Source organism: Vidua macroura, chromosome 20, assembly GCF_024509145.1.
Source record: "Vidua macroura isolate BioBank_ID:100142 chromosome 20, ASM2450914v1, whole genome shotgun sequence".
In the NCBI taxonomy this organism is placed as follows: domain Eukaryota; kingdom Metazoa; phylum Chordata; class Aves; order Passeriformes; family Viduidae; genus Vidua; species Vidua macroura.
The window spans coordinates 7,050,155-7,073,922 of record NC_071590.1 but is presented as its reverse complement, the minus strand read 5'-3'; the positions used below and the strand labels follow the sequence as shown (position 1 = coordinate 7,073,922).

Sequence of the window (23,768 nt, the reverse complement as noted above, 5' to 3'; positions counted from 1 at the left end):
TGCTGGGCTCAGCACCGCTCCCCATCTCAGCCCGGCAGTCCCCCATCCCTGGGGGCTTCACCCCTTGCTCTTCCCCAGCAGTTGCTCAGGGCTCCTGATTTGGGGCTCAGGGCACCCCTGGGCTCAGCCTGTGCACTTACCCCTCTGCAGTGCTCTCCGTGAGCCCAGGGCCGAGCCAGGGCTCAGCAGGGACTGCAGGCACCCCCACAGGGCTGCAGCACGTGGGGTGCAAAGAGGAAAGGAAAGGCTGAAGGGGGAGCCCCAGAGTGTGTAATGAGGGGGTCCCGCAGAGGGGCTGGGATCAGCCCCGGGGGTCCTGGTGTGGGGGTGGGATCAGTCACGGGTGGGTGAGCAACCCCCAGGTGTGCAGCGGGGGTCCCGAATGGGCGGGGATCGGTCACGGGTGGGTGTCGCCGTGCAAGGGGCAGCCCCGCCGCCGAGCCCCGGGGCGGGGGGTGGTCGCGGCGGGCAGGGCGGGGCGGGGCGGCGGGGTTATGTAAGGCGGCGATTACCGGGGACGGGGCTCGGGGCGCGGCCGGGCGGCGCCGCGATGGGAGCGACGAGCAGCGGCCCCGGCTCGACCCCGGCTCCGGTGCGGCCCCCCCAGGTGCGTGCGGCGGCATCAGCCCCGGGGATCCCCCTGGGCATCTCCCGCCCCGGGATCCTCTCGCTGACGCTGTCCCCGGTTCCGCAGGGCCGCACCGTGGGGTCGTGGGTGCGGGCGCTGTTGAGCCGAGCAGGGTCGGTGCCGGTATCGGTACCGGTGCCGGTACCGGGGCTCGCCTTGGCCCCGCGGGGCCCCGCCGAGGAGCCGCCGCTGCCCGGGTGGCCGCTGCCGCAGCTCGTCTCGTTGTTCCTGCCGGAGTTCCCCGTCCGCCCCTCCGCCCGCCAGCAGCAGCTCAAGGTGCCGTCCCGGGGACCCCCACCCTCCGATCGGGGTCCCGCTGCATCCGAACGGAATCCCCGATCGTCCTCCCCCGGGCGCGTCCTGCCCGTGCATCCCGCCCCGGCAGTCCCGGGCGCCCTAACGGGTCCCCTCGCACCCTGCTTGTCCTACCGGGGTTCCTGCACGTCTCTACCGGGGTCCCCCAGCGCCCTGAGCATCCTCCCGCGCCTTCCGTGCATCCCGTGCCGCCATCCCGGCATCGCCGATTGCCTTACCGAGCTCCCCTCGCACGCTCTCCCGGGTCCCTGCGCATCCCACCGGCGTCCCCGGCCGTTCCGCCCGGTCCCCTTCTATCGCCGCTGCCGCCAGCTGCCCGTGTCGGGTCTCGGTGTGTTCTACCGGGGTTCCTCTGCACCCCACCGGAGCGTGGCATCCCACCGAGGTCCCGCGTGTACCCCCGGGGGTCCTGTGCATTCTGTCAAAATCCGCCGCTGCCGCCTTGGGATCCCTGTGTCCCAGTCTCCCGTGTCCCTTGTGCGCCATACTGGGTCCCCATGAATCCTGCTGGGGTCTCTGCTGGATCCTCCAGGTCCCCATATGTCCCCAGCATCTGCTCTGGGTGCTCTGTGCCCCTCACCTTACCCCATGCAGGACCCAGCCCGAGCACCCCAAATCCATCTCCATGGCGTGCTCAGCCCCTGCTCCTCCCCTCAGATCCTGGGCTTCGTGGCCAAAGGCTCCTTCGGGACCATCCTCAAAGTGCTGGACTGTGGGAGGGAGAAGGTCTGCGCCGTGAAGGTGGGTGCTGGCCCCTGGGTCCCATGGGTGCCCCCACCTGCCCTTGTCCCCCCCCCTTGACAGTACCTCGCCCCCCCCCCCCCAGGTTGTGCCCAAAGTGGAGGTGCTGCGCCGTGACACCCTCAAACAGTGCAAAGAAGAAGTCAGCATCCAGGTGAGGGGGGGCCCAGGAGGGACCCCAGCCCGTGAAGGGGTTTAGGGTGGCTGCGGGGACACCAGGAGGCCGTGGGAGCTGCGGATGGAAGGTGGCAGAAGCGGGGTCCCCAGCACCGGGGGCCGCTCACTCTCTGTGCTTTTGTGTCCCCAGAGGCAGGTCAGGCACCCGTTTGTCCACGGGCTGGGGGACAGCTGGCAGGGCCAGCGCCACCTCTTCATCAGTGAGTGACCATCTGCCCGCGGGCTCGCCCCGGCCCCCCCCGCCCGCGCACGTGTCCCCGCCGCCCGCACACGTGTCCCCGCACACGCGCGCTCCCCCCGCTGCCCCGGGGGGATCCGGGCGCTTTGGCTGCCGGCTCCCGGCTCCCACCCCGCACCCACCGCGGGCGTGCGGGTGGGGGACACGGATGGGGACAAGCTACAGCGGGGCAGGGATCAGCGTGGGGGTGAACAGAGCACCCCAGCGCTGGTGCCTGCCCGGCCCTGATGGCTGTGTCACCTCAGCCATCAGTTTGTGTGTTCCCGGTGGCTGTGTGACCCCCCCCCCCGCCCCGTACCTCATGTGGTCCCAGGTGCTTGTGTGTTCCCAGCGCCCACAGGGCTCTGGTGCTGATGTCACCCTGCTACTTGTATGTTCCCATGCCACCTTACTCATGCCCGTGTCACCTCAGTTTGTGACCTGGTGCCCATATTGCCCTGGTGCCTGTGCCACCTTGCTGCCTTTATAACCCCAGCGCTTCCACTACCTCGGTGCACGGCTGCAGTGACCCCTCTGCACCCCTGTGCCCATGCCAGTGCAGCGTCCCTCGTGCCAGCCCAGCCCGTCAGTAAGGCATTGTCACCTGTCCCTGCAGTGTGCACCTACTGCAGCACCGGGGACCTGCACGCGCTGTGGCGCGCGGCCGGCTGCTTGGCCGAGGCCACCGTCCGCCTGTTCGCTGCTGAGCTGGTGCTGGTGCTGGGTGAGTGACCCTCCGCGCCGGGGACAGCCGCCGGTGTCCCCACCAGCGGAGCCCTGCAGGCAGGGTCAGCCACCCCCAGGGGCGGCAGTGGGCACTGTGCTGGGAGGGGACATGCGGCACTGATGGCTCTGTCTTGTCCCCAGTGTACCTCCACGACCTGGGCATCATGCACAGAGACGTCAAGGTGGGTGGCAGTGGGGCTGGGGGCTGGAGGATGGGGTGGAGGGGGGGGTCTCTGAACCCCCAGCATGGAGAGGCCACCTCAGTGCCTGTCTCCTTTCAGATGGAGAACATCCTCCTGGATGAGAGAGGTAAGAGCCTGGTGGCACTGCCTTGGGGACATCCCACGCGTGGGAACACCCTGTCAATGGGGACACCCTCTCTAAGGGTTCCCATGTGGCATCTGGCCCCACAGGGCACCTCAAGCTCACTGATTTCGGCCTCTCCCGGTACCTGCAGTGGGGCGAGCGAGCCCACACAATCTGTGGCACCCTGCAGTACATGGGTAAGGGGGGCCGTGCTGGGGGGGCTGTTCCGGGGGGTGCAGACCCCCAGGTGCTCACCCAGCCTCCCCACAGCCCCAGAGGTGCTGAGTGGGGGGCCCTACAGCCATGCAGCCGACTGGTGGTCCTTGGGAGTCCTGCTCTTTGCTCTGGCCAGTGGGGAGGTAAGGACCACAGGGTGGGGGGACAGGGACACCTCAGGGAGACCCTGAATTCACTCTATGCTCCCTCAGTTCCCTGTGGCTCCAGCGGGGGACCATGTGGCCATGCTGGAACGTGTCAAACAGAGCAGCTACGAGAGCCCACCTGAGTTCAGCCCCGAGCTGGCTCGGCTGCTTGCCGAGGTAACCCTCCTGCCTGGATTTTGGGGTCCCCACTAGGCGCTGGGCTGGATGCTGAGGTTTCTCTTCTCACTGTCCTCTCTCTGCCCGCAGCTGCTGTGCCACAACCCCCTGTACCGCCTGCGCTACCTCCACCACTTTCAGGGCCACCCTTTCTTCCGCGGGGTGGCCTTCGACGCTGACCTGCTGCAGAAGGACCCGGTGGTGGTGGCAGTGGCCCCGCGACCCCCCGAGCAGCCCCCACCCGACCCCGCCACTTTCGCCGACTTTGACTACGACCTCGCCGCCCCCCCGGACCGGCCCTGGCCTGGCTGAGCCACCACGGCTGGGACCCTCGGCATCGCTCAGGGACATCCCCCCACCCCGGCAGCGGGTCGGACCCTGCTGGGCCGGGTCCCCTAAGGGGTTACCCGGGTACCCCCCGATCTCATCCCCGGGTACCTCAACTCTGTACCTCTCCCCGCGGGAGCAATAAACCCGAGAGCCGCGGGCACTGCTGCGAGCGCTGCCCTGACTCGTGGTGGGGAAAGCGGGACCAGCGGAGTGGGGGCGTGGGGCTGGACGCCCTCCCTCGGGGCGGGGTTGGAGCAGGTCTGGAGGACCGTGTGGGGTGGTTTCCCGGGGGCAGGCGATGCGGGAGGAGCTGAATCCGCCTGCCCGTCCTTCCGTCCATCCGTCCGTCCGTCCGTTCCACCGGCGCTGCGCGGCGCGCCAGGGGCGTGGCCAACGGATGAAGACACGCCCACACGCCCGCCCATCACTGACCGTGGCCCCGCCCCAACGGTCGCCCCGCCCCGCGGGGTGACGCGCGCGCGGCGCAGCCAATCAGAGCCGCGCGTGGTTTTCAAATTGGCGGCGCGCGGGTGGCGGCGGGACCCGACCGGGAACCAGGGCCGAGACCGAGCCCAGCTCGGTGGGCCCGAAGCCCAGACCGGGAGCGGGGCCGAGACTGAGAGCTACCGCAGCTGTAGTCTAGACCGGGAGCGGAACCAGGAGCATTGCCGGGCCATGCAGCGCGCCACGATCCCCGCCGTGAGTACAGGCCGCAGCTGGGGTTCGGTTTGGATGTTCCGGTGGGGCGGCGGGGAGAGCCCCGGGGAGGGTCCCCGAGGGGGTGGCGGGTGCGGCGCGGTCCGCAGCGCTCCCGGTATCTCTGTGTGCGTGTGTGCTGGTGGGGGATCTGCCGGTGCTGCCGCCGGTGACCCCCCCCCCACCCCGGTTCCCCCCAGGCGCAGAAGCGGCCCCGGCGCACCCCACTGCTGCAGCTGCAGTCGGACGCTGACCGGACCGGCCTGACCCCCCTGCTCCGCCGGCTGCGGCTCAAGGTCCGTGTGCGGGGATAACGAACGGGACGGGGCGGGTAACGGGGAGGGAGGGCTGCGGTGTACCGGAGCTGGGAATACTGTGGGCGTAGATGGTGCTGGCGCAATGGGACAACGGGCGTTTTTCCTGCATTGGGGAAATGAGACTGGGGCAAACGGCTGCGGGGTGCGGGGGGAAAGGGCAGGGCTGCCCTGACCCTCGTTTCCCCCTAAAATGTCCTGTAGGACCATGACTGTACCACCTCAGTGTCCTGTGCCCAGGGCCCCTGCAGCAGTGTCACCACGACGCCTTGCACCCCAGGACCCCCACGAAGTGCTACCCTGGGCCCCCCCAGCAGCACCACCCTAGTGCCTGGCATCTTGGAGCCCTCCAGCAGCACCACTTTGGAGTCCCCCAGGACCTCCACCCGTGACCTCAGGACTCCTCCCATCGTTAAGCCTGGTGACTCTGAGGCCCCCAGCAATGCCACCCTTATTCCTGGTGCCTTGGAGACCTCTAGCAGCGCCAGCCCAGAGGCCACTGGCAGTCCTGTCCCAGTGTCCAGCACACCAGAGCTCCCTGACAACACCATGCCAGCCCCTCTGTGCAGTCCAGTCCTGGGGCCCAGCACTCAGGAGTCCCCCAGCAGCACTGTGCCAGCCTCTGTGTGCAGCTCCATCCCGGTGCCCAGCACTCAGGAGCCCCCCAGCAGCACTGTGCCAGCCTCTGTGTGCAGCTCCATCCCGGTGCCCAGCACTCAGGAGCCCCCCAGCAGCACTGTGCCAGCCTCTGTGTGCAGCTCCATCCCAGTGCCCAGCATCTCAGAACCGCCTAGCAGCACCGTGCCAGCCCCTCTGTGCAGTCCAGTCCTGGGGCCCAGCACCCCAGAGCCCCCCAGCAGCATCATTCCAGTCTCCCTGTGCAGCTCCATCCCAGTGTCCAGCACCCCAAAGCCCTCCAACAACACTGTGCCAGTTTCCCTGTGCAGCTCCATCCCTGTGCCCAGCACCCCAGAGCCCTCCAGCAGCACCATTCCAGATGCCCTGTGCAGCTCTATCCTAGGATCCAGCAGCCCAGAGTGCCCTGGCAACACTGTGCCAGTTTCCTCGTGCAGCTCCATCCCTGTGGCCAGCATCTTGGAGTCCCCTGGCAGCCCCATGTGCAGCCTTGTCCTGGGGCCCTGCACTCTGGAATCCCCTGGCAGCACCACTCCAGGGCTCCCCAACATTATTAGCTCAGTGTCTTGCAACCCAAACTCTCCAGGCACCACTGTTCTACCCCCCTGCAGCTCTGGGTCCCCTGGCAATGCCAGCACAGCCTCCTGCACCCCAGGGCCCCCTGGCACCAGCTCCACTCTGCAGAAGACTCCTTTCCACAGGTGGCGAGCAGCACCTCCAGACTTTTCCTGCAGCTCTGTGGCCTCTGACCCCCCATCTGCAAAAGGGAGTGCTTATCATCTGCATTGCCAAGGCACCCCTGAGGGAGCCGAGTTCCCTGCCCCTGTCCCCCCAGAACAGAGCCCACCTGGCCTCCCTCCCATCGACGCAAGTGGGTTGGAGCCTGCTGAGTCAGAAGCCACTGTCACCCCTGTCACCTTGCCTGAATCGACCCTGGGTGCTGTGTCCTGGACGTTACCACTGGTGTGGCTGGAGAAGACCCTCAACTCCTCGTTCCTGGTGGAATCCCTGCGGCACAGCCTGCCCCTCCGCAAGCCACAGCAGGATGCCAGCAGCAGTGTCACGCCTGTGCACACTGTGGTCGCCAGCACCAGCACGACCCCTATGCCAACTGTGGTCGCTGGCACCAGCACAACCCCTGTGTCCACTGCGGTCACTGGCACCAGCACGACCCCTGTGTCCACTGAGGTCACTGGCACCAGCACGACCCCTGTGTCCACTGAGGTCACTGGCACCAGCACGACCCCTGTGTCCACTGCGGTCACAGGCATCAGCACAACCCCTGTGTCCACTGAGGTCACTGGCACCAGCACGACCCCTGTGTCCACTGCGGTCACAGGCATCAGCACAACCCCTGTGTCCACTGAGGTCACTGGCACCAGCACGACCCCTGTGTCCACTGCAGTCACTGGCACCAGCACGACCCCTGTGTCCACTGTGGTCACTGGCACAAGCATGACCCCAGTGCACACCATGGTCACTGGCACCAGTGTGACCCCAGTGCCCACTGCGGTTGCTGCCACCAGCACAACCCCTGTGTCCACTGTGGTCACTGGCACCAGCGTGACCCCAGTGCCCACTGCGGTTGCTGGCACCAACACAACACCAGTGCCCACCAGAGCCATTGGAACCAGCATAACTCCAGTGCCCACTATGGCCACGGGCACCAGCATGACCCCAGTGCTCTCCATGGCAACCAGCACCTTCATGACACCTCAGGACATGCGGGAGAGGAGCATGAACACATCCAGTGGAAGCTTCCCCTGTGCCAAGGACAGCGCTGCGGAAACAGACTCCCTGCTCTGGCAGTAAGTATGAGGACGTGCCCCCCTGGATGGGGCTGTGGCACCTGAGGGCTATCCTTGCCCTAAGCCCCTCTCTTTGTCCCCAGCTGTCCCCGGGAGCAGCTGAAGACCCTGCCACGGGCAGAGCTAGAGGGGAGGCTGGAGAGCACCCTCATCATCATGGAAGCCCTCTCGCTGCAGATACGTGACTGGCAGAACAGCCAGCGGCTGTGGCCTGGCGTGGGGCCGGCCAAGCAGAGGGACGCGTTCACACAGACTGACACCACCCACCCTGAAGGGGTAAGAGTCCTCTCTGAGGCGATGCCACCCTGTCCCCTGCAGCCTCGGTGTTGTGACAGTGTCCTTGTGTCGCTGGCAAGACAGTGACCCCGTCTGGGTTGGTGGAGTGGAAGTAAAGCGCGGCTGCTGCATCACGGCATCACGTGCCTGGTGCTGCATTATCGTGCCCAGATCAACCTGCTGAGTCTGCTGGATTTGAACCCTCGTGGGGGGAAGCATCCCTGGTGCACGTGGTGGAAGGAGGGGAGGTGTCATGGCTGGCCAGCTCTTGCTGGCCCCAGGGTGGAGCGGGGCGGGTGTGAAGCGCCCTCTGCTCTGGTGGATGTCCTTGGGAGGAGGAGATCTACTGGCAGCTCCACCTCGAGCTGCGGAGGAAAGCAGAGGCTGTGCAATGGCAGTGGGGAGACAAGTGGGATCTGCAGCTGGAGCTGGATGCCTGGTGGCTGTCACTGGCCATGAGTGTGCCAGATCTCAGCCTTGCAGGGCACACGCATGTGCCCGGTGCTGCCTGTGCCAGCTGCCATAACACCAGTGTCCTTGTCCCTTCCCCAGAGCATCTGGAGCAGCCCCCTGTTCCAGGGCCTTGCGGGTGCTGCTTTTCGGAGCTTGCAGGATGAGCAGGGAGCTCTCGTGCAGAAGGTGAGGTCCTGCACATCACTCTGCTTCCCCTTTCTCCTGGGTTCTGGGAGATCTGTTGGCACACACAGCAGATGTACCTGGTGCCTCACAGTGCTGTCACCTCCCACAGCGGGAGCAGGAAAGGACCCTGGTGTCCCAGTGCCAGGCTGTGCTTGAGACTGCTCCCAGCAAGGTGCAGAGCTGCCTGGAAAAGCGGGATGCCATCAGGCAGCGAGTGGATGAAGCCCTACGAGCCGAGGTAAGGGGGCAGTTGTGGGATCGAGTGTTCTCAGTGTTCTCATGCCTTTGGTGGGGCATCCTGCATCTCTACCCATTTCTGGGGATGAGACTCTCCCTGGCATCCCAGGGGAAGAAAATCCCAATGTGGAAGGCAAGGAGTGCTGTGTGATGGAGCTCTCTGGATGTATTTTTGGTGCGGGCTGTGCTCCCGTGGGAGCAGGAGTCCTAGGTTGGTGCAGGGATGGCTCCTGGGAGTTTCCCTTGTGCTCCCTAGTGTGGCTGGAGCAGCATCCTTTCCTCAGCAGGGATATCTCTTCCTGGAGGCTTTCTGTGCCCATGCCAGCGCCCAGATCAGTGCCCGTGACCAGAGCCTGGCCTCCCAGCAAGAGCTGAGCACGCTGCTGGCCCATGCCATGAGCCTGCAGGTACTGAGTGTGGTGCTATCCCCAGCTACCCCAAACTGGATCAGGGGCTGGAAGAGCATTGCCACATCCTGAGCTTGGGTGATGCTCTGCGATGGGCTTGGGTGCACCAGAGGTTTTCTGGCGCTGCTGCTGGGAAACTGCTGCAGATTTGGCTTCAGGGCTGGTACTTGCCTCCCTTCATGGCCATTAAATGTGGCTTTGCTACCACAAAATTGCTGACTCATTCCTCCTACCCTACAGGCATCCCTGTCTGCTGAGACACAGTCTTTTCGGGAATTCTTAGATGTCACCTTTGAAAATCTGCAGAAGGAAAGGAAGGCCATGGATGAGGAGGTGAGGGGTGTCCCGAGGGGGCTCAGCCCCTTGCTGCCCTGCCAGTGCCCTGGCTGCCATGACCTGTCCCTGGTCATACAGCAGGGCAGTGCCATGCTAAGCTCTGCTTGGTGCTGTCTCCCTTCCCAGCGGGAGCAGACGAGTGCCCTGGCGTCCCAGTCCCATGCCCTGTTGAAGCGTGTGCACGACAAGCTGCAGAGCTGCCTGGAGGAGCTGGCTGCCACAAAGAAACAAGCAGAGGAAGCTCTTCAAGCCAAGGAGGAGGTACAGGGGTGCATCCTCTCGGTGCTATGAGGTGTCTGAGGTGCAGGGTGATTTGGGGCACCCCTTGGTGTGAGAATACCCCATGGGGAAGAGCACCCCAGAGCAAGTACTGTGTCTCCACAGGCATCCTGCCAGCTGGAGCAGACCTTGGTGACCCTGAAGGACACACAGGCTCAGCTGGAGCAGCTGACAATGGACAACTCACTCCTGGACAAAGGTAGGAGTGGGAGATGTGGGGGCTGGAGCTGCCCCATCCCCACTGCCTCTGTCCCCCCTTGCTAACAAGTCTGTCCCTCACAGAGCTGATCTCCATGGGGATAAATCTGACTAGCATGGAGCAGGAGCGGGATGCGCTGCAGCAGGAGAACGAGAAGCAGTGGGAGGAGATGGCCCAGTGGGTTTGAGCCCTGATGTCCTGAGCCCCATCCCACCTCTGGCCCCCAAAACACAGCACCCCCTGATCCCATCCCATCCCCTCAGGCTGGCGCAGGAGAGGAACTCCCTGAAGCAGCAGTGCAAGGAGCTGTGCCAGGATCTGCAGGAGGCCAATGAGTGGAGGGAGGTAGGAGCTGCCTGACCTTGCCCGTGCATCACGTGCTGCTGGCCCCCGTCATGGCCTCTCTGGGAAGGCTGGCAGATGGCCAGGAGCAGGATTAGCCCTCCTACGGAGGGGGATGAGCTCGTGAGGGCGGTTGACATCCCGCACGTAGCGCAGCTTTTCATCCTGCCCGGCAGGGATTCCCAGGGAGGGGGCTGGGCAGCTCCTGGAGATAAATTTCCCCTGCAGGGAAATACAGCTGTCCCCCAGCCTGTCCTATGTCTCCAGTAAACTGGTTTGTAGGGTTTGGGCTGCTGGGATAAAGCTGCCCCTGATTAGAAACAGCACCCTGAGGCATGGGAGGGTCTGTGCTGGGGGGTCCCAATGAGCCCCCTCGGGTCTCTCCTTGGCTGCTTGTGACTGTGTCCCCCCACCCCCTTACAGTTCCTGGATCAGGAGAACCAAGTGTGCCGCACACAGGTGGTGGAGGTGGAGGCCAGACTGAACTCCACGCTGGCCAAGCTGCAGGAGCGTGTCCTGCAGCACGAGGAGCTGATGGAGTCCCACCAACACTTACGGTACTACCCCACTCACCAGCTCCACTTAAACCCCTCTATTTTTTGGGAAATCAAACCCTTCCTGGGATGTCAGAGGGGACATTTTGACCATGGCCACTGCTGCTCCAGCCAAGCGTGGTGGTCCAGGTGGGGAGGAGAGGCTGTGGGGAAGGCCAGCAGATTCCATCTTGAGGGAAGCTGCCTAAATCTGTGGGATTTGCACCATTGCTGGTTCATGGTGAGAGGCAGGCGTGTCCCCATCCCACATCGAGGAAGGGAAATGCTGCTCCTGCTGAGGCTGATGCCATCCCACAGGGAAGAGCAGGCTGCCCTCAGCAAGGAGCTGGACAGCACCAAGGCTGAGCTCCTCAGCTTGCAGACAAAGAGGGACAAAGTTTCTTGGTGCTCTATGGACATTATGGAGAGCAAGATGTGGTTGCAGGAGCTTGCTGACTGCCTCAAGGCTGCTCTGGAAGAGCAGGTAGGAGCCCTGTGCTTGGGGGCAAGGACGACAGGATGGCCCGGGGCGGGTCACACATTTGTGGCTCTCCATGGCATGGCTTTGAGATCCTGTGCTTGCTGGGACAGTCACAAGCTGCACTCTGGTGCTGTACTCTCCTTCCCCTCTGAAGGATGATGATGATGATGCTCCATCGAGAAGCAAAGCCTGGACCCCAGGCCCCCGGACCCTGGGCTGGCAGACCCCACGCCGTGCCTGGACCCCAGCCTTCCACACCCCGGTGTGCCGCATCCCACACCGTGCTGGCAGCTCCTTCGTGGGCAGCGTCCTGAAAGCTGTGGCAGGGAAAGGTGAGCTGGCACCCCCTCTGTGGGTTTTGGGGAGTCCCAGGATGGGGATTGCTCCCTCCTGTGCTGGGGGATGTGCAGGGCTGGGCACAGCTGCTGTCCTTTCCTCTCACAGATGCCAATGAAACCACCAGAAGTGGGAGTACAATTGCCAAGGACAAACATGCGTCTGTGCCAAAGCCAATAGGTATTGGGGCTGGGACCCTGCTCTGAAGCTGCAGGGCTGTTTGTGCAGAGGGATGAGGCTTCTTTTGTGTGCCCTGAGGCTGATGTTCCCTCTGTGTTGCTCATGTGGCTCTTTCCTGCCTGCAGATCCCGAGGACGCTCTGCTGGAGAGTGTGAAGGAGCTGAGAGCTGTGGTCTCCAACCTTGCCATGCTGAGCTCCCGCATCCAGGAACTGGAGCAGAGCAAGTTCAGGGCACTGCAGATGGAGATGTGAGTTCAGAGCGGGCTCATGTCAAGGGCAGGGGCATCACTGCTCATGTCAAGGCTCATGTCAAGGGCATGGCCTTTCCTGCAGGCAGCCTGCCTGGGTCTGCCCTGGATTAGACCTCCCCTGTCATGGCTAGATGGGCTTTTTTCCAGCTGGCTGGGCTGGACCAGATGTCTTCTCTCACCATGGGCCCAGGGGCATGCCCAGGAGGGGGCTTGGTACCTGGTACTGTGCTTGGCTGTGGTCCCGACCCACTCACCACCCCTGTCCTCTCCCAGCTCTGACCTGCAGCGCTGCCTGGAGACAATGACAGCTGAGAGCCAGGAGAAGGTGGATGCCCAAGCTGCCACCATTGCCAAGCTGAACAAGGCACTGAGGACCAAGGTTGAGGTAAGCCAGAAGTGGGCCAGCGCTCACCCCAAGGCAGAGCCAAACTGGGACGGGCACTGATCTAGGACATGAAGAAATCTGGTGATGCCCCATGGGTATTCCTGGCTTGTCTGACCTCTTCCAACATGAGAAAACCCGCTCTGGGTGCTGAGGGTGGCCAGGGCTAGGCACTGCCTGACCCCACTTCTTCCTCCCTGTCAGAATGAGAAGGAGCTGCAGGACGTGGTGAAACAGCAGGAAGAGAAGATGATGCAACTCATCGACAAGAGTGGGGAAGTCACGGTGTGTGATGGGGGCATGGGTGGGCAGCACCTCGGGAGGCTGTCGGGCACAGGACCCCTCCCAGCATCCCTTTTTCCCCTGCAGAGGCTGAAGACAGAAGTCTCTGAGCTGCAGCGCTTGCTCCAGCGCGCAGAGACAGAGGCCAAGGTGCTGTGGGAGGAGGTGAGGGGCAAGGAGCACCAGGTGGACACTGCCAAACTCCAGGAGCGGGTCATGCTGCGGCGGGAGGTGAGGCCGGGGAGCTGCAGGGCTTGAGGGCTCCTCATGTCACCCCACCATGGACAAGGAGACCTCTTCAGACCTTGCTCCTCACACCCTGTCCCCCACTTCAGAGCTTTCCCCCACAGGGATCTCAGCAGAGCTTGCTCCTTTTGCAGGTGGATAAACTGCGGCTGCTGTTCGTGGAAAAAGACGCTGAGAACAAGCGGCTCACCAACAAGTACCTGGAGCAGGTATGGGGACCCTCAAGGGGCTGCCCTGGCTCCAGTCAAAGAATCAGAATGGTTTGGGTTGGAAGGGACCACAAAGGTCACCTAGTTCCAACCCTCCTGACATGGGCAGGGGTCCCCTCTCCCTTCTGGGCTGGTCCCTGCCCAAGTTTGGAGCAGAGTCCTGACGGGCATCTCCCACCACCACAGGTCCGAGGGCTGGAGATGGAGCTCCATCATACCCAGAAAATGGTGAGGACTCACGAGGAGATGCAGGAGAAGATAAAAGAGGTGAGATTTACAGTTTATTTCTCACCCTTGCTGTGACTAGGAGGTCACCAACTCAAACACTACTGCTGCTGCTGTCCCCAGGTCCTGTCTGCTGTCCCTGAGGTGGCTCTGGGTTGCCAGGAGCTCCAGAGCCTGATGCACTGCCTGGGCCTGAAGCCAGCCAGCAAGGAAGTTGCTGAGCTGCTGTAGCCTGTAGCCTGAAACCTTTCCTGTTGTTAATGTTGTAATTATTTATTCAATAAAGTTGTGTTGGCTTATACCCTGCCTGCTGCGTGCATTCAGGAAGCTCCTGATGCTATGGGTGGGGACAACTTGTCCAGCCTGTGCTGGTTGCTCCTGTTCCGTCACGGGCCCGTGGGCACAGCTCCCTGCCACCCCAGGGCCTCTCCTTGGCAGGAGACACGTCCCCCCCTCTCTGACACTGCTTGCTCTCAATAAGGGACTGCATTCCCCAGGCTCCCACCCTGTGGCCCCGGCAGCAGCCAGAGTGCCCGGGCTGAGCCAGCTTCCCTCCCCTGCTCCCTGCTCCTCCTCCTGCCCTAGATTCCCTCTGTGCCCTGCTCTGCAGGGGCTTGTCTGGACCCTGCACCCCATCCCGAGGCTGCGGGCACGAGCCTGTTGTGTGGGACTTGTTCCAAAGGCTGGATTCCTCATCTTATCACAGGGATGGTTCCAGAGGTTGGATCCTGCACCCTCATCACGGGGCCGTGGGCACACGCCTGTTGCACGGGGATGTTTCCCCCTCCCAGCCTGGCTCCAGCACGCAGCATCCCATGGCTCAGCCAGCGCCGGGAGCTCTGCCAGCTCCTGCTCCCAACCCCCCTTGGTCACCGCTGCTGCATGGAGGGCGGCTGGGGCTCCCTTAGGGGTTCCCCAGCTCCCAGCACAGCTCCAACCTCACCTCCCTTCTTCCCTGCTGGGCCAGCTCCTGCGGGATCCCTCTCCCGGTGTTCCTGACCCCAAGGATGCTCCCCACCGCCACGGGGACCACGCAGTACCTTCCCTCCCCTGCGATGGCCCAAAATAGCAGGATTTCAACAAGTGCTCTGGTTTTTAATGGCCTCTTTCTCCTGCCCAAGGGGGATGGAAATCACCTTCCCCTGCCCTCTGCCACAGCCCTGCCGCTCTGCGTGGGGCGGGTGCCGTGACACGTGAGGCGCTGGCACCGATTTATCTACCCGGGAAATGTTTGGGGCCGTGCCTCCATGTCCTGGGTGCGTGGGTGGCTCGTGGGGAAGCAGTGCTCTCTGCTCCCTTGCACTGCCTTCCTCCCTGCCCTGTGACCCCGCGGGGTCGGGTACAGCCTCCCAAGGTGCAAGGCCGGCGGTGGAGTGGGGGGGCCCCGGCTCTGGGATGCAGGGAAATGTGTTCCCTTCCCTGGATTAGGGCCACGCAGGGCGGCTGAGCCTCCTTTTACGGCGGGATTCAGCACAGCGGGGCCCTGGCAGCCGTCCCCGTGGGGCGAGTGGGGACACTGGTATTGTCCCTGTGCCGGCTGCGGGTGGTTTCTTAGGGGGGGTTGGTCTCCTGTGAGTGTCCCCACTCTGTCCTAGAGGGTCTGGGGCTCAGTGCTGCTGGCTCCTGGACACAGAGGTGACCCAGACGGGGTATCCTGCACAGTAACAGTGTCCCCAGCCTGGGGGTGGGACAAGGGGGTCCCTGGCCCAGAAGTGATGAAGGGGAAGTCTGTTTTTAGATAATAGTGGAAATAGCAGGGCACAGCCTGGGGGTGACACAGAGGGGTCGCTGTCTTTAGTTGGCAGTAGCAATAGGGGGGTACAGCAGGGCGGTGTCAGAGGTCCCTGCCCATAACCAAGCAGGGGTGGTGGGACAGAGGGGTCTCCAGCAGCAACTGGAGATGGCACAGTGGAGTGCTTGGCATGAGAGGGCCTTCTAATGACAGGGGGTGACTCAGCTGTGTCCCTGGGCGGTGGCAGGGGGGGCACAGAGGGGTCCCCATCACCAGAAAAACATTGCAAAGGGGTGATACAGTGGGCTCCCCAGCCTAGGATTGTCACCTTAGGGTCGCCAGGAGCGCGGGGGTTGTCGCCAGCGGGGGGCACGACCCCGCCGGAGGGGGGGGCCGTAGGCGGCGGGGGGCGCGGGCGGTGGCGGGGGCGGGCCGGGGCGGGGCATGGGGCCGGTCCTGCCCGGTGCCGCCCCGCCGGTCACGTAGCTCTGCGGCACCGCAGCCACATTTACCGCGGGGCCAGAGCGCACAGCCCGCAGTCCGTACTCGTCGCCTCCGCCGCCCTACACGGTACGGGGGAGCCGGGGGTCGGGGAGAGCCGGGGGGCCGGGAGGAGCTGCTGGGGGGACAGCCGGGGGGTCCCGGCGGCAGGAGGCGGCAGCCCCGCCGAGCCTCCCGGGTGTCTCCGTGCGGCATCCCGGGGGTCGTTCCGCGCTGGGGGGCTCCAGGGCAGAGAGACCCCCCGGGCATGGGGGTACTGGGGATTTGAGGGTACCCAGGATACTCCTCCTGCGCTGGTGGAGCTCGAGTTTCTACGGTGCCGGCCGGGGGATCGAGCGCCCCGGCTCCTGGGGGGCATCACCGGCCCCGCGACGGCGCCAGCCCCGGGGTATCATCATTTCTTGGAGTACCCCAAACTTTGGGTACCTCCATCCCCGGGTTGTGCCGCCCTGGGGCGGCTCCGTCCCCCATTCCCGGGCTATTTCCGTCCCCCCTGTATTCCCAACCCCATGTTATCGTCATCGCCCGCGTAACCTCCCCGCGGATTATTCCCGACTATGGCGTATCTCCGTCTCCGGGGTACCCCAATGTCCGGGTAACTCCAGACTCAGGTAGTGCCTTCCTGGGCTTTCTCTTTCCCCTTTTCCCGGAGTATTTCCACACCCCCGCACCCCCATCCCCGGGCTGTTTCCATTCCTCACGGGGTATTCCCATCCCCAGGGTACCCCCATCCCGGTCCCCTCGTGTCCTGCGCGGGTCCCCGCGGAGCTGCGCTCCCTCAAGATGGCTGGGCTGGGGGCGGGCTGGCAGGCAGCAAGATGGCTGGGAGCTGCCCGGCATCCTCCACGATCCCTGCCACGAGGCTTATACAACGTGCCCTGGCTGGTGGGGCCGGGCTGCCAGCCCCGTGGGGGTCCCCGCTCCCCGGGGAAGGGGCTATGTGTGGTTTCGGGGTGTCGCCCCGCTGGTGCGTGACTCAGTCCCCGTCCGCTCGCAGCCACCGCCACCATGACGCACCAACACCCCGCGCTGACGGCAGAGCAGAAGAAGGAGCTGTCGGACATCGCGCAGCGGATCGTGGCCCCGGGGAAGGGCATCCTGGCGGCCGATGAGTCCGTAGGTCAGTGTGGGGGGGGGAAATCTGTCCCGCCACCCCTTTTCCCTACGCCGGATGGAGGCTGACGAGGGTGCTGGGTGCCTGCAGGGAGCATGGCCAAGCGCCTCAACCAGATTGGGGTGGAAAACACGGAGGAGAATCGCCGGCTGTACCGCCAGATTCTCTTCAGCGCCGACAGCCGGGTGAAGAAGTGCATCGGGGGCGTCATCTTCTTCCACGAGACCATGTACCAGAAGGCTGATGATGGCACCCCCTTCGTCCAGATGATCAAGGACAAGGGCATCGTTGTGGGCATCAAGGTGTGGGGGGTGTCCTGGTGGGTTTGAGGGCTGCTGAGGGTGCTTGGGGGTGCTGGTGAGGCTCAGCGACGCCTTCCTCTCATTCCACAGGTGGACAAGGGTGTTGTGCCTCTGGCCGGGACTGATGGCGAGACCACCACGCAGGGTAGGCGTAGCAGGGGCTGTGGGGTTTGGAGCCAGGGGCTTTGGGGCTGGAGGGTTTGGGGCCATGGGATTTGTGGCTGTGGGGCTGACGTGCTGCCCCACAGGTCTGGATGGGCTGTGGGAGCGCTGTGCCCAGTACAAGAAGGATGGGGCAGACTTTGCCAAGTGGCGCTGCGTGCTGAAGATCAGCGAGCACACTCCCTCCTCGCTTGCCATCATGGAGAACGCCAACGTGCTGGCCCGCTACGCCAGCATCTGCCAGCAGGTACGTACCTGCTGCCATCCCCACAGGGTGGGCAGTGACCTGTAGGATGGGTATTGACTTGTGTGGGCAGGTATTCCCCCATGGAGGTGGGCACACATCTGTGAGGCTCAGCACTGCGCCTGTGCAGTGCTGATGATCCCTGGGGATCATCCCCAGTGGCTGGACATAACCCGTGTTGGGTAACACCTCACGTGGGTGGACATGGGGCATTGCCCCGTGGCACGGGCATCACTCATAGGGTCAGGCGTCAATCCACGGGGCCAGGCGTTGCTATGTGCACCTCACAAACATGAACATTACCCTGTAGGGCCCAGAACTGACCCTCCCAGCTTGGGCATCCCCCCATGGGGCTGGGCATCACCACCAAGGAGGGCCTTGAGCCTCGAGGCTGAGCATTGTCCCACGTAGCCATGGGGCTGAGGGGTGCCCAGGGACATCACTGTGATGGCAACTGCTGTTGTGCTGTTTGCAGAACGGCATCGTGCCCATCGTGGAGCCGGAGATCCTGCCTGATGGTGACCATGATCTCAAGCGGTGCCAGTACGTGACGGAGAAGGTGAGTGGTGGGGTGGCAGCGGGGTGGGCACCGTGCTGTGCCATGCCATGCCAGGGGACTCCATGCTGCCTGTCCTCCCCAGGTGCTGGCAGCTGTCTACAAGGCACTGAGTGACCACCACATCTACCTGGAGGGGACCCTGCTGAAGCCCAACATGGTGACCCCTGGGCACTCCTGCCCCACCAAGTACAGCCCGGAGGAGATCGCCATGGCCACCGTCACCGCTCTGCGCCGCACCGTGCCCCCAGCCGTGCCAGGTACCAGCCGTGGCATGTGGCAGAGACCAGGAGAGCGATACCCTGTGTCCCCTCCTGTGCCATAACCCTGCTCTCCACAGGTGTGACCTTCCTGTCTGGCGGTCAGAGTGAGGAGGAGGCTTCCATCAACCTCAATGCCATCAACACGTGCCCGCTGGTGCGGCCATGGGCCCTCACCTTCTCCTACGGGCGGGCGCTGCAGGCGTCGGCGCTCAGCGCCTGGCGTGGGCAGAAGGACAACGCTGATGCTGCCACCGAGGAGTTTGTGAAGCGTGCAGAGGTGATGGGGGTGGCCCTCCTGGGAGGGGAGTGCCAAGGGCTGGGCTGGTGGGGACACCATGGACTCTGTGCCCATGGGAGGAGGCGTGGCTGAGGACTGTGTCCCACACGCTGGGAGAAAACACCAAGGGCTGTGTCCCGTAGGACAAGGGATGCAAGGACCGTGGTTCCCATGGAAGAGACACAGTTCTGTCTGTGTGGGGGGGACATTGAGAGCTGCGTCCCATAGGGGAATGAGGGGTGCCAAGGGCCACATCCCTGGGCTCTGCCCCCCCAGGTGTCCCCATGAGCTGGGGGACCCTGAAGGGTGTGTTCCCACTGACTTGGGGACTTTGAGTGACACCCCATCGTGACCACTGACCTTCCCTTCCTCCACAGGTGAACGGGCTGGCAGCGCTGGGCAAGTACGAGGGCAGCGGGGACAACTCGGGGGCCGCCGGGCAGTCCCTCTACGTGGCCAACCACGCGTACTGAGCCCCGGCCGGGCACCCCACCGGCCCCGGCCCCCGCCCCGGCCCCTGCCCGCCACCGCTCACACCCCGCTTCCACCCCAGGCACCCAGGGGAGCCGCCACGCGGGGAGGGGAAGGGGGGAGCGCCCCGCGGGATGTCCGCAGATGGAATGAGGGGTCCGGCTCAGCCGGGCCCTGGGGGGGGGCCACCCGGGTGCCCCTTTGGCCGGGGGCTCCGGCCGGGCCGTGAGGGGAGGAGGGCAGGCCGCGTGGGGGGCAGGAGGGGAGGCCTGGGGGTGCCCCTGCCCTGCCGTAGCTTTGCAGTCCTGGTCGCTGCCGCCCTTGGGGCGCCTGTGTCGTGTTCGCCGTGTGCACCCCGTGTACCAAATAGCCTAACAACGAATAAATGGTAGAGACAGCGCTGTGCCGCCTCTTTCCTCGCCGCGGGGCACTCCGGAGCTCTTGTCCCCCCCCCCCTCTCGCCGCGTCCCTTCGCCCGCTCCGGGCATCACCGGCAGCGTGTTGTGCTCACTTACGCAATGAGCTGTGCTGGGTCTCAGCCCGCGCACACACATCGTGAGGCTCCGTGAGCTTGGCAGGGGGTGGGTGGGCTCCCTTTAAGCGCGATGGGGCGGGTGAGGAGCTCCTGTCCTCCCGGTCCCGGTACTCGGCGCTGCCCCGGTGCCCACGGGAGGCGCCGCCACATGTCCCTGCGCGGCACTCGTAGGGGGCAAAGCTCGCCGCCTCACGGCTGATACGTGCCCTGATTGGTTCCGCTGCCCGCCCGTCTGTGCCGCCGCGCGGCGCACGCCGCGCCCATTGGGTGCTTTAGGTATTCTGAGCTCTGATTGGCAGGGCTGGCGCAGGGCACGCCCCCTCGGCTGGGCCAGGAAGTGAAGATGGTGGCGGCGGCGGCGGCGGCGATGGCGGCGGATGAGGCAGGTACTGGTGGGCGCGGTGCTCGGTGTTTGTTCGCTGTCCCCCGGTCCCCGAGGAGCCGGGCTGGTGCTGAGCGCTGTCTCTGCAGAGCGGGCGCGGGGCCGGCGCGCCGCCCTGTCCTTCGCCACCATCGCCGTGGTGCTGGGACTGCCGCTGTGGTGGAAAACGACCGAGACCTACCGCGCTGCCCTGCCCTACGCGGACATCGATGGGCTCGGCCAGCAGCCGGTGAGCGCCGGGCGGGCCCGGGGGTGGCGGCTCTGGGGGCTCGGGAGCCCGGGCTGACGCTGTCCCTGTGCAGGTTCAGCTGGTGGTGCCCATGGCCGTGGTGTTCGGCCCGGGATCGGTGCCCGGGGACCTGCCGAGGCCGCTGCCCTTCAGGGACGTGCAGGAGATGGAGATTTCCGTGAACCGTGAGAGACTCCCCCTTGTCTGTCCCTGCCCTGTCTGTTCCTCACGGGTGACCTCGTCCTTTCGTGGGGGTCCCTGCCCGTGGCTTCAGTCCCCGGCAGCTCCCGGGACCCCGAGCCCCATTCACCAGCATCACCCTGCCCTGAGCTGGCAGTGCCGGGAGCAGGGGCTGGGACAGTGAGGTCCCAGGGTGCTGCAGGGAAGGGACCAGCTCCATCTCCTGGGGATGGGGACGATGGAGGCCTCGGAGGGTGGGATGAGTCTGGCTGGTGTGGGGCTGTCTCACTACCAGTACGAACCAGTGATGCTGCATCCCATAGCGGTTCATCCCACTGGCACCCAAAGGACCTCGTGCCGTGTGGCCCCCTGGGGTTGTCCCTTGTCCCTCTGAGCACCAGGCTCCTCTGAGGGGCCTGGGATCAGCAGATTCACTCAGGTTTTCTGCCCCACAGTGAGAACCAGCGTCACGTCCCGCTATGAGATGCGCTATCGCAGCACCACGGCTCAGGAGGAGGCAGCACTGGCTGCAGCGACTGCACGAGGTATTGGAGTGGGGAATTGCTGGGGAGCTCCTTTTTCTGAGGCTGGCAGAGCAAGGAACACGCTTTGCTTTGTGTCAGAGTGAGACAGGGATTGGAGTGAAATTCCCAACCCTGCCAGTGCTTCCATCTTCCCCAGAGGCTGATGCTGCTCTGTACCCGCTGCAGGACACCACCTTGGGCTCTCTGACCATGTATGTGGTCCCTGAAACCTCCTCTCTCCTGCCTCAGGTAGGGAGCAGCACCCTGTGGAGCCAGCCTTTGCGGGCTTCACCCCTGGGAGGTGGCACGTGTCACAGGTGGCTGTCACAGGTGGCACTGTGCTGTTCTCAGGGCGCTGCTCCCAGCCCTCACCCCGTGCCATCCCCAGGGCATCGATGTGTACGTGGGGAAGCACCGCAGCGCCCTGGTGAGGGCTGGGGGGAGCCTGGCTGCCCTGCAGGCCCGGCTGCGGGAGGTGGCACAGGTGATGTCCTTCACGGCCAGCTCCATCGCCGCCGCCCTCTCGGAGCGCGTGCCCGACGGTCAGCTCAGCCCTGACGCGCGGCGGAACCTGAAATCCAGCCTGGGTATGGGTGTGCTCTCCATCCCTTGTTCCCTGGCCTCGGGAAAGCCGCCTGCTCCTGGGGAAGTGCCATTCCTGCTCTGCTTGTGGCACCCCTGGATGTCTCCTGGGCTAACAGATCCCTTGGCCGTTGTTCTGGGCCAGGGTTGGGCTGTGATTGCTCTGTTGGTGTCACCTCACACTGGGGTGGGCCAGGGAGGAGAGCACAGGCCCTGCTGCTCTTGGGAGCTCTGTCACAGCCTCGGTGGCTCACAGGCTGCAGGTCCTTGCAGGGTATGAGATCACCTTCAGCCTGCTGAACCCTGACCCCAAGTCCCACACCGTGGACTGGGACATCGAGGGGGCTGTGAACCGCTTCGTGAAGCCTGTCCTGGACAAACTGAGCTTGGTGGCCAACTTTTCTGTGGATTCACAGGTGAGGGCTGGGAGAGATGGCAGGGAAAGCCCAGCCCTGACCTCTCTGGGATGCTTTTCTCTGCCAGCAACGTGTCCCTTGTGTGCCTGCAGATCCTGTACTACGCTGTCCTAGGAGTGACACCACGCTATGACAAGGAGTCCTCCAGCTTCCTCCTGAGTGCTCACAGCCTCCCACATGTCATCAACCCCGTGGAGGCACGGCTGGGTGAGCACTGTGCTCGTGGCCCACTGGGATCTGTCTCATGGGACTGTGGCTCCTTTTCCCCCCAGCCCATGTGAGAGCTGCTGGGGTGGCTGTGAAGGAGGATCTGGGCTGTGGGCTGCTCTTGCTGTCCCTGCCAGCCACAAGAGTTCTGTGGCTCTGTCCCACTGTAGGCTCCAGTGCTGCCTCACTCTATCCCGTGCTGAACTTCCTGCTCTATGTGCCAGAGCGCTCCCACTCCCCTCTGTACATCCAGGACAAGGACGGAGCCCCAGTGAGCACCAACGCCTTCCACAGCCCTCGCTGGGGTGGCATCATGGTATGGGAACCATGGGGGTGCTGGCAGTGCTGGGACAAGGTGGTGGCTCCCCATTCCCATCTGTTGGCCCTGAGGCCCTGGCTATGCCTCATTAACATGGGTTCCTGCAGGTTTACAACGTTGAAGGCCCTGCTTCCCCCCAAGCCTCCCTCCCTCTGCATGTGGATGTGGACATGGCACGAGTGATGGAGGTTTTCCTGGCCCAGCTCCGGTGAGGATGTGCTCTTCCCTCCCCAGGCCTCTGTGGAAATCAGTGGGGTCAGAACAGGCTATACCCAAACAGCTTGTTCATTCCTCTCTCCGTGGGCTCTGGGAGGCTGAGGGTGGCTCTTTGTGGCCTTTGAGGTACTGCCTACTAGCCATCACTGCTCTGTGGCCAGGGGTGCTGGCACATCTCTCATCTCCCCAAGTAGGAGGCTTGGCTTATCATGCCACACTTCCAGGAGACAATTAAGCAGGACTGGGACGAAACACAACAGGGAAGAAGAGCAGGGAGCTCATGGGAATGAAGGCTTCTGATGTGGGCTGGGATCATCCCTTCTACTCCCAGGTTACTCTTTGGGCTGTCTTGGGAAGAGGTGCCCCCTGAGTTCCTGCTGGAAAGCCCAGGGAATGAGGGGCTGGCTGACTGGGAGCTGGACCACCTGCTGTGGGCCCACACCGTGGAGAACATTGCCACCGTGTCCACCACCCTGACCTCGCTGGCCCAGCTCCTGGACAAGATCGGGAACATCGTCATCAAGGATGATGTTGCCTCTGAGGTAGGGCTGGGGCACCCTGAGGGGGGAGCAGAGGGAGCTGAGTGTCCCTGTTGCCTTCCCTGGCCAGGGACTGACCCTTGGTGTTGTGCCCACACAGGTGTACAGGGCAGTGGCCTCGGTCCAGAGCGCTGTGACCGAGCTGTCCCTGGGCCACCTACTCGCAGCTTTCCAGGCCAGCAAGGAGGCTGTCACCTCCTCAGAGAGGGCCTTCTTTGACCCATCTCTCCTCCATCTCCTCTACTTCCCTGATGACCAGAAATTTGCCATCTACATCCCGCTCTTCCTGCCCATGGCTGTTCCAATTCTCCTATCCCTGGCCAAGATTGTCCGGGAGACCAGGCTGCGTAAGAAGGAGCCCACCAAGATGGACTGAGCAATGGTGCCCTGGCTTGGGGCTGTCCCCACCTTGTGGGGTGTTGTCACAGACTCATGGCCCAGAAGGGCACCCCGGGGTCCAGGCTTGGCTGCTTGGCTTGGGTGTGCCAGGGCCAGGATGCAGGAGTGGGAAGAGAGGCTGCTTTGGGAGGTGGGAAGGGGTCTCACTTTGGGTGCTGAGCCCTCCTGCACCCACAGAGGCGGAGCGGGGAGGGAGGGTGCTGCCTTTGTACACTCCCAGCCTGGTGCTGCAATCAGAAGAAGCTGCTGTGTAAATAAAGAAGCCCCTGTTCTGTGGGGGGCTGATGTGGGGCTGTGTGAACCTCCTTTAGCCTTCTGGGGGTACCTATTGCCCTGCCTTCCCC

General features: G+C 64.2%; 4 protein-coding genes across 7 annotated transcripts; all 4 read left to right on the top strand.

Moving 5' to 3' along the window:
• The first annotated feature begins 40 nt into the window (after positions 1-40).
• Positions 41-4,306, top strand: RSKR (ribosomal protein S6 kinase related). Of its 4 annotated transcripts, XM_053995882.1 has the most exons (12): positions 41-607; positions 695-904; positions 1,601-1,684; positions 1,770-1,838; positions 1,992-2,061; positions 2,695-2,802; positions 2,946-2,986; positions 3,086-3,113; positions 3,218-3,307; positions 3,381-3,469; positions 3,539-3,649; positions 3,740-4,306. In XM_053995882.1, exons 1-12 carry the CDS (start codon positions 383-385, stop codon positions 3,959-3,961), a joined length of 1,347 nt encoding a protein of 448 aa, XP_053851857.1. In that variant the 5' UTR covers positions 41-382; the 3' UTR covers positions 3,962-4,306. The 4 variants fall into 4 exon arrangements, with proteins under 4 accessions (XP_053851857.1, XP_053851856.1, XP_053851854.1 ...); XM_053995881.1 differs by having other exon boundaries at positions 41-904; XM_053995879.1 differs by having other exon boundaries at positions 41-904; positions 3,069-3,113; positions 3,218-3,469.
• Positions 4,307-4,456: 150 nt separating this feature from the next.
• Positions 4,457-13,575, top strand: SPAG5 (sperm associated antigen 5). Its single transcript, XM_053995913.1, has 23 exons — positions 4,457-4,678; positions 4,876-4,971; positions 5,194-7,433; positions 7,517-7,709; positions 8,262-8,348; positions 8,458-8,586; positions 8,870-8,992; positions 9,233-9,325; positions 9,455-9,589; positions 9,713-9,806; positions 9,890-9,983; positions 10,070-10,151; positions 10,572-10,705; positions 11,000-11,165; positions 11,317-11,494; positions 11,607-11,678; positions 11,804-11,927; positions 12,204-12,315; positions 12,517-12,597; positions 12,682-12,825; positions 12,975-13,049; positions 13,236-13,316; positions 13,398-13,575. Exons 1-23 carry the CDS (start codon positions 4,655-4,657, stop codon positions 13,503-13,505), a joined length of 4,665 nt encoding a protein of 1,554 aa, XP_053851888.1. The 5' UTR covers positions 4,457-4,654; the 3' UTR covers positions 13,506-13,575.
• A 1,891-nt stretch (positions 13,576-15,466) lies between these two features.
• Positions 15,467-19,294, top strand: ALDOC (aldolase, fructose-bisphosphate C). Its single transcript, XM_053995872.1, has 9 exons — positions 15,467-15,576; positions 16,505-16,627; positions 16,712-16,923; positions 17,014-17,068; positions 17,172-17,332; positions 17,805-17,888; positions 17,971-18,145; positions 18,226-18,425; positions 18,803-19,294. Exons 2-9 carry the CDS (start codon positions 16,516-16,518, stop codon positions 18,896-18,898), a joined length of 1,095 nt encoding a protein of 364 aa, XP_053851847.1. The 5' UTR covers positions 15,467-15,576; positions 16,505-16,515; the 3' UTR covers positions 18,899-19,294.
• A 442-nt stretch (positions 19,295-19,736) lies between these two features.
• Positions 19,737-23,715, top strand: PIGS (phosphatidylinositol glycan anchor biosynthesis class S). Its single transcript, XM_053995902.1, has 12 exons — positions 19,737-19,817; positions 19,903-20,042; positions 20,116-20,227; positions 20,678-20,767; positions 20,904-20,995; positions 21,135-21,333; positions 21,602-21,744; positions 21,837-21,951; positions 22,122-22,267; positions 22,378-22,478; positions 22,818-23,028; positions 23,126-23,715. Exons 1-12 carry the CDS (start codon positions 19,775-19,777, stop codon positions 23,399-23,401), a joined length of 1,668 nt encoding a protein of 555 aa, XP_053851877.1. The 5' UTR covers positions 19,737-19,774; the 3' UTR covers positions 23,402-23,715.
• The last annotated feature ends 53 nt before the right edge of the window (positions 23,716-23,768 follow it).

Bases quoted from the DNA above. Each gene is read 5' to 3' on its own strand.
- SPAG5 (XM_053995913.1), top strand. From the start codon at position 4,655: ATGCAGCGCGCCACGATCCCCGCC. The intron at 7,434-7,516 runs GTAAGTATGAGG...CTTTGTCCCCAG, and splicing joins ACAGACTCCCTGCTCTGGCA to CTGTCCCCGGGAGCAGCTGA. The intron at 9,590-9,712 runs GTACAGGGGTGC...GTGTCTCCACAG, and splicing joins CTCTTCAAGCCAAGGAGGAG to GCATCCTGCCAGCTGGAGCA.
- ALDOC (XM_053995872.1), top strand. From the start codon at position 16,516: ATGACGCACCAACACCCCGCGCTGACGGCAGAGCAGAAGAAGGAGCTG. The intron at 17,069-17,171 runs GTAGGCGTAGCA...GCTGCCCCACAG, and splicing joins TGGCGAGACCACCACGCAGG to GTCTGGATGGGCTGTGGGAG. The intron at 18,146-18,225 runs GTACCAGCCGTG...TGCTCTCCACAG, and splicing joins CGTGCCCCCAGCCGTGCCAG to GTGTGACCTTCCTGTCTGGC.
- RSKR (XM_053995879.1), top strand. From the start codon at position 383: ATGGGCGGGGATCGGTCACGGGTGGGTGTCGCCGTGCAAGGGGCAGCC. The intron at 2,062-2,694 runs GTGAGTGACCAT...CTGTCCCTGCAG, and splicing joins CCAGCGCCACCTCTTCATCA to TGTGCACCTACTGCAGCACC. The intron at 3,114-3,217 runs GTAAGAGCCTGG...CTGGCCCCACAG, and splicing joins CATCCTCCTGGATGAGAGAG to GGCACCTCAAGCTCACTGAT.
- PIGS (XM_053995902.1), top strand. From the start codon at position 19,775: ATGGTGGCGGCGGCGGCGGCGGCGATGGCGGCGGATGAGGCAG. The intron at 20,996-21,134 runs GTAGGGAGCAGC...TGCCATCCCCAG, and splicing joins CCTCCTCTCTCCTGCCTCAG to GGCATCGATGTGTACGTGGG. The intron at 21,334-21,601 runs GTATGGGTGTGC...AGGTCCTTGCAG, and splicing joins GAACCTGAAATCCAGCCTGG to GGTATGAGATCACCTTCAGC.